The sequence below is a fragment of the Momordica charantia genome (genome assembly GCF_013281855.1).
Source record: "Momordica charantia cultivar OHB3-1 chromosome 2 unlocalized genomic scaffold, Mcharantia_2.0 BLBB01000002.1, whole genome shotgun sequence".
Lineage (NCBI taxonomy): Eukaryota > Viridiplantae > Streptophyta > Magnoliopsida > Cucurbitales > Cucurbitaceae > Momordica > Momordica charantia.
The window spans coordinates 1,873,431-1,880,818 of record NW_028275160.1 but is presented as its reverse complement, the minus strand read 5'-3'; the positions used below and the strand labels follow the sequence as shown (position 1 = coordinate 1,880,818).

At 31.7% G+C, this 7,388-nt stretch overlaps 1 protein-coding gene across 9 annotated transcripts; it reads left to right on the top strand.

Moving 5' to 3' along the window:
- Nucleotides 1-535: 535 nt before the first annotated feature.
- LOC111020579 (transcription factor TGA9) lies at nucleotides 536-6,784 on the top strand. Of its 9 annotated transcripts, none has more exons than XM_088120932.1 (13): nucleotides 540-723; nucleotides 809-911; nucleotides 1,002-1,125; nucleotides 1,253-1,317; nucleotides 1,697-1,773; nucleotides 1,874-2,110; nucleotides 3,164-3,268; nucleotides 3,377-3,436; nucleotides 3,555-3,632; nucleotides 3,758-3,812; nucleotides 4,446-4,717; nucleotides 5,678-5,899; nucleotides 6,480-6,784. In XM_088120932.1, exons 3-13 carry the CDS (start codon nucleotides 1,028-1,030, stop codon nucleotides 6,633-6,635), a joined length of 1,425 nt encoding a protein of 474 aa, XP_087977058.1. In that variant the 5' UTR covers nucleotides 540-723; nucleotides 809-911; nucleotides 1,002-1,027; the 3' UTR covers nucleotides 6,636-6,784. The 9 variants fall into 9 exon arrangements, with proteins under 9 accessions (XP_087977060.1, XP_087977058.1, XP_087977057.1 ...); XM_088120931.1 differs by having other exon boundaries at nucleotides 999-1,125; XM_088120934.1 differs by having other exon boundaries at nucleotides 536-911; nucleotides 999-1,125; nucleotides 5,741-5,899.
- Nucleotides 6,785-7,388: the final 604 nt, after the last annotated feature.

Sequence of the window (7,388 nt, the reverse complement as noted above, 5' to 3'; positions counted from 1 at the left end):
TATTGGTGATTTAACATGTTTAAGATGGTAAAATCTTGGATTCGAATCCTACCCACGCATGAGAGAAATTAAATTTACCCTATGAGAAGAACATGCAATCTTATTTCAATAGCTAAAATAAAAGTTTTGCTCTATGCATTATTGACAACTTCGTCCAAGGTAAAACTTTACTGATCAATGGACCTTAATTAAATTTTTTTTTTAACAAAAACATTTTCCCACTCACACCTCTAATGGCAACACTCTGTCTAAAGCAAACTCAATCCAATTAGAGAGGTTAAAAGCATCCATGTAGAGGAACAGCCACTTTGTTGGAGCCTTTTTCCTTTTATTATATACCCTTTTGATCGTTCAAACAAAATGTTGTCTCACCCTCAATATTCCAATGTCTATCCATTCCTTTATTTATTATGTACTTGCTCCTTGTTGGAAAAAGTCCCACAAAATGACCAATTCAACCCCAAAGCTCCCATTTTTACTCTGTTTTTTAGCATTTTATCCACTTTCCCTTTATATATTAACATCTTTTTTCAAACCCCACATGGCAGAGAGAGAGAGAGAGAGCGACAAGATTTTCCACATCCCTGAATTCAAGTTCCTCAAACTCTGAGATTATGTATTCAATTTCAATCCTCAAAGTTCATTATAAAAGTCATAAAACTCGAGAGAAAGCACCACCAATAACCCTGGTTTTCTTCGTAGAGAAGCACGCACCAAAGAGAGGTTTTTTTTTTCCCTTTTCCTTTTCCAATTTTTCTTAATGTAAATTTGGCACATGGCCACATTTAAATCAGAGTAAGAATCACAGCCCTTTCGCATAAAAAGTTCATCCTCCAGCCCTCTCTTCCTCTGTTTTTGCTGTCTTCTCTTGGCTCTGTAGAAGACTTGTTAGAGTTGCAATAGAAGCAGAGGTAAAAGACTGAATTTTTTACAAGTTTTCTCTAATGGGTTCTTAAGTTTCTGCTCAATTTTTTGAAGTGAGTTTTGTTTATTTGTAGAAGGCAATGATTTGAAGGAAGATTTGTGCATGGCGAGCCACAGAGTTGAAGAAACTGAACCTTCCAGCCACCATCTTCCATATAATCTTTACGGAATCCACAACAACAATCCTCCCTCCACTTTGATGTAATTTCCAAACTTTTCTTCATCAATTCCATCCTTTTGAGTCTAATTCATGTTAGATTAAAAAAAAAAAGTTCGAAACTTTGAAGTTTTTCCTCTGAAAATGCTTAAAGATTGCTCACTTGTTCAGCAACCAAGATGGCCCAGCTTTTGATTTTGGAGAATTGGAACAAGCAATTGTGGTACAAGGACAAGGTATGTTCTGTGTGTGTGTCTCTCTCTCTATGACGTTTGATAAGAATAAGAATATAACCAACAGGAGGGAGAGAGAGAGAGAAAGGGGTTTTGGTTTTGGTTTTGGGGGTTGCCATTTTCATAATGATAATAAGTTGGAAGAAGAGAGTTGAATGGCATGAGGGTACAAACTTGGAAACTCAAAATCTGCAACTTTGATTTACTGACTTCTCCATAACTATACGCTGCAGAATCCCCAAAAAAAAAAGAGAGAGAGGATTCAGGATTGAGGAGTAGGTTTCTTATATAGAATTCTACTTTAAAGGCATTGAAAAGAAAAATCCTCCAGATTTTTCAAAACTGGGGATCCTCTGAGATTTGCTTTTATGATTCTGTGCAGCCTTTTCCTCAGGCAGGCCTGCAATGACTCTGGAAATGTTCCCTTCTTGGCCAATCAAATTCCAACAAACTCTCACAGTAAATTGTTTTTTTCTTCCCCACAAGCACTAGCAGTGGCCATTAGTTTAATTAATTTTACTGTCGGTTTTTAATTGTGGGGGGTTAAAAAATGGAACAGGGGATTAGTTTGAGGTGGGGAGAAGGAGGAGGAGAAGAGAGGAGTGATGAGTCAGGATCTGGTGTGGACGCTCATACAATTCCGATGAGTAAAAAGGCATCATCTTCTTCTTCTTCTTCTTCATCAGGTCGTCATCATGATCAGAGCTCTTTTCAGAAGAATCTGCAGCTTCAAACTCAGATCACGCAGCTCACTGATGGACTATCACCACACCATCATCACTCCCCTCAACAAAAGGTTTATTAAATTCTCTCTAATTACGTGTTAAATCGTTAATCAATCTAAAAACTTAAATGGGTGGATTACGGTAAATTTTCTACATACTCTAGTACCATATTGAATTCAAAAAATTTAAGTTGATGGATTAAGATTAGGGTAAGTTTAATCTTGTATATATATCTTTTGCATAGCTTTTGAATTTAATTGTGATTTTAGCAGACGAGTTACTAAAAGATTCAACTGATTGAGAACAATAAAAAGATTGTTCAAGCCAATGTTTTATCATAATTATATATAAATGTCAGCTGCATTATTCTACCTCATGCTAATTTAAAAAATATAGTTATTAAAGAGGGTCATATTTTATACACGGTGATGATCAAATATTGCTTTCGAAGTCATTAAAAAAATTAATAACTCATTATTTAAAAGAAAAAATTATATTTTTATATTTCCCTCTTAATTGTTAAATTTAACCAACGTGGTACGCACCAGTAAAAAAAGCCAAATATTTTCTAATATCTATATTCAGTCTCTAAAAACTTTGCCTTTCTTTGATTTTCTGAGAGTTACTGGGATCTGTGCCGTTGGAGTGATGAAGAACCAGATGAGGTGGCAAAATATAGATATATATATATATATATATAATATTTATTTATTTTTATTTATTTATTATTATTATTTTTTTTGGTTTTTGTGTTGGAATGTCTGACATGAAGAGATAGAAGGAGAGGTGAAACTGCAACTCCATGAAAAGGCGATGAACGGAATCTTCACAGTAGTTTTCTTTTTTTGTCCACTGTTTCTGCTTATAAATTCACCAACTTTTACTTTACTTGAAGATCCTAATTAAATTACCCTTTTATTTTTTTTTCCCTTTCGTTGTCGGTTTTTCAGAACAGAAACTAATTAAATACAAATCCAAAGTCTAAAAAAAACAATTATCAGATAATGATGTTTTCTCGCTAAATACATTTCATTTGTTGACATGTTTGGTTGTTGTTGTTGTTTTTTTTTTTTAAATTCATTTAATTATTTCTAGAGATTAATTAACTATTATCTTCATTTCAGCACCCATTTTTACTTGTATTCATATATTTTAAAAACAATCCACCAATAATGCAGAGAAAAGGATGTGGTTCGACTTCAACATCACACAAACAACTTGACGCTAAGGTCATTTAATTATTATTAATCAAACGTTTATTGTTGTTGTTGTCTGTTGTTTCTTTATTTATTCTTTGACTCTTTTTTTAATTTTTTTTCCCTTTGAATTTTGTTCAGACATTGAGACGTTTGGCCCAAAACAGAGAAGCTGCGAGGAAGAGTCGACTCAGAAAAAAGGTATTTTAAAATTTTTTATTTTATTTATTTGCATTATTAATGAGATATAATATAACTGAGTAAAAATAGTGTAACGTTAAATAAATATGGTGATTTGGTTTGGAAAATTGATTTATAGGCGTACGTACAGCAACTTGAAAGTAGTAGAATTAAGCTTACGCAGCTTGAACAAGACCTTCAACGGGCACGATCTCAGGTTTTAAAATTTTTTCAACCTTTTGGATTTAAAATAGCTTCAAAGTTTTTGTTTTTTGTTTTTTGTTTTTGCTTTTTATTATTAATCAAATTACTAACAAAAATTGTTGGGTTTTATTTTTATAGGGTTTATTTCTGGGTGCTGCCGGTGCCAATCTCACCTCTGGTAAGCTTCGAAAAGGTGATCTATATGTACGGAAGTGTAATTGTTAAATATATATGTATATATATAATATCTTCATTTTAGCCTTAACTAGAAGTTTTATGTTTGTTCTATTTTTAACCGGACGATGTATTTTATGCAAAATAATCGGTTCCTCATTTATGGGGAGGACCGAATTTTGTTCTTGCCACTCTTGAAAAATTAATTACTTCTTATTTTTTAAAAATATTATATAGTTTGTGTTTCTCTTTCTTAATTTGTTAAACAACTAAATTAAACGAGGGTGAGGACAGAATGGATCTAAGTATGAAACGGATAACTAACAAATTATATATATATATATATATATTTAAGTTATCAATAAATTTTTAAAAAATAATCATTTTTTGTTCCTATTATTATTTTGCTTCAAAACCACGTTATCCAATTTAGAGAAGAAAAAAAAAACCCTCAATACATATTTGTTAAATATAAAATATGAATAAGGATCAAAATAATACTTTTAACTTCATGACTAGAAATTTTTTTGATTGAAATAGATTAAATGTTTAAAGAGTAAAATAAAATAAATTACTTTACAAACTAAAATAAGATTTAAAATTAAAATGTTAATATTTTGTTATTACTAATGGAGTTTTTGAAATATGGTAGGAGCTGCAATGTTTGACATGGAATATGCGAGATGGTTGGAAGACGACCACCGGAACACGGCGGAGCTGCGGGCGGCGTTGGACACGCATCTACCGGACGGCGATCTCAGAGTGATGGTAGACGCGTGCGTTTGCCATTACGACGAGATTTTCCGGCTGAAAGGAGAGGCTGCCAAGTCCGACGTCTTCCACCTCATCACCGGAATGTGGATGACTCCGGCTGAGCGCTGCTTTGTCTGGATCGGCGGCTACCGGCCGTCGGATCTTATGAAGGTTTGTTTTAATTAAATTTATCTTTCCCTAGCTTATCACCTCACTTATAAAATATTAAATTTAAGGTTAGAAAATATATTTGGTGTCTTTACTTTCGTTAAAAGTAACTATTAAAGTAACGATTTAGTTCATAAATTTTTAGTTGTAACAATTTAGTCCATACACTTTAATATATAACAATTTAATTCCTATCAAGAAAATTCTCTCCAAAATTAAACGTCAATTTTTATCGTATAGTGATTTAATTTTTGTAATTTATAAATAAATTTGATACTTCATCAATTTATCGATCTACATATATTACAAGTTTAACAAAAAAAAAAATCACAATGGAAGCTGAATCATTAAAGACTTTAATTTCAACAACTAAATTGTTACATTCTAAATTTGAATGACTAAATTGTTATCAAATTACGTAAAGTAAACTGAATCATTACTTTTAAAATCGTTATTTCAACTAAAGTAGAGACCAAATGTGTTATTTAACCTAAATTTGATAGCTTATTTTTTCAGAATTTCATTTTACAAAATGGACGGTTCAATCCTCCACCTGATCATGGTATGTTAAAATAATAATTAAATTGAGCCACGTGGAGGCAAGGGTCGTCCCCAACCTTCATTTTTTTTTTCACTTGTACAATAAATATAGAAATTACGGGAATTTGAACCCAGAAAAGTCATGTCTTCACACTTACTACAAGTTGGCTCTCTTTTTCTAATTCAAAGTATATACAATTTCTCCTTCATTTATTAATTTTTGTTTGAGTCTCTTCTTTAAATTTGATGTTTATATTTATATTAAAGATGGATAGAAATGGGAGTATTTTTTTTTCTTTTCAAAATGGTTTGAAGAAATTACTTAATTAATTGAGTTGAAGTTGGCTGTGATCAGATAAAATGAAGAATTAACCCGTAATTAGAATCTGAAATTGAAAGTGAGGAATTGAATTGAATATTCAGATGTTATTATCACAATTGGAGCCAATAACAGAACAACAATTGATGGAAATATATAAGCTGCAGCATTCGTCACAGCAGGCAGAAGATGCATTATCCCAAGGTCTGGATCAACTCCACCACTCTCTCATGGAGACCGTCGCCGGAGCTCCAGTCATCGACGGCATAAACCAGATGATATTGGCCATCCACAAGCTTTCCAATCTCCAAGGTTTCCTTCACCAGGTAATTACACATCTATTATAATTACCATTATATCCTTCCTTCCTACTCATTCTTAATTATTAATTAGCATTCACATCCATTCAAATTTATAGGAATAGAGCTCGTTAATTATATGAAAATACATAGTATCATCATCATAATCAAGCATTGAGACTTTCATTCCAAAGGTTCATGCAATGTAATGCTTAATTAATAGGTTCCCAATCAAAGTAAGTTTTGAATCGTTTTCAAACTTTCTTTCTACACCTGTATTTTAGAAAAATGTTTATATTGAAATTTTTTTAAATTTCTCTAATTAGAAAACGAATACTTCGAAAGTGTTTCAAATTAATTAAAAATATTCTTCATTATCTTAAAGTCACATGTTACACACATTACTTTCGAAACTAGAAATACAAATGAGGCATAGAGCTTTCAATTCTTCATGATTGAAAACTTTGATTTTCAACCATTTTGAAAATGGGTATGGTCTTTGTTTAATAATATGGTCATATGATTGAATTTTGAGGGGGGAAAAACAAGTCAAAAGCACATTAAAATTGTCAACCCGTTCACACTGACCAAACTTGAGGTTTTTCAGGCCGATATTCTGAGGCAACAAATACTTCATCAACTTCAAAAGATACTCACCATCCGACAAGCAGCGAGATGTTTTTGGGTCATTGGTGAATATAACAATAGATTACGAGGCTTGAGCTCTCTATGGTCCTCTCGTCCAAAGGAGCAAGATCAATAACTATATATCTCTTCTAAATTCACATTTTAAAACCTTTATTTGAATCATTGTATTTAGTTTGTCGGGTCTATGATCGACTTGTAAGAGTACTTGAGTAGTTGTGACATTAACAAACTCGTAGTTTGAAGTGGTAGTTAACTTCCCATTAACGACCCATTAGGATTGGTACGAGAAATTCCTCTCGGATCTAAATTCTCTCTTACCTGCAAGGAAAATAACTTTAGTTCTCCATTTAAGGTGACAATTAGGCAATTAGGCAATAATCCTTATGATTTAAAATAATACGATATAATAACATACGGGTACAGTTATATAATACGTAACCTCCCTTTGAAAGGCTACTAAAATTGCTAGCAAAATACGATTGTGCAACATTTGTTACATAATGATGAGTTAATTGATAGTTACTTATAACAACATAGGAACTCAACAAACCTACCTATCATATATAATCTCGACATAATCATGCAACTTACTTCACAATGATATAATATTGTTAAGTTATTGAACTTATACCGAAGGAAAAAAAAAAAAGAAACATTTACAAAATTGTGTACATATTTTGGAATAAAAAAGATTGGGGTTCTTTTTTTTTATTTATAAGTTTTTAAAATGGTTATTTATCATTTTTTTTCCGTATGAAATGCATGAATATTTGAACATTTTGTTTTTTTATAAATTTGTCCCTTTTTTTTTCAAGTAAAACGTTTATTTATTTATTTAGAAAATAAGAACTTAAACATAGGTGCTAAA

Coding starts and splice junctions, on each gene's coding strand:
- LOC111020579 (XM_088120932.1), top strand. CDS start 1,028: ATGGCGAGCCACAGAGTTGAAGAAACTGAACCTTCCAGCCACCATCTT. Junction 3,269..3,376: donor ACAAACAACTTGACGCTAAG/GTCATTTAATTA, acceptor AATTTTGTTCAG/ACATTGAGACGTTTGGCCCA. Junction 3,437..3,554: donor AGAGTCGACTCAGAAAAAAG/GTATTTTAAAAT, acceptor ATTGATTTATAG/GCGTACGTACAGCAACTTGA.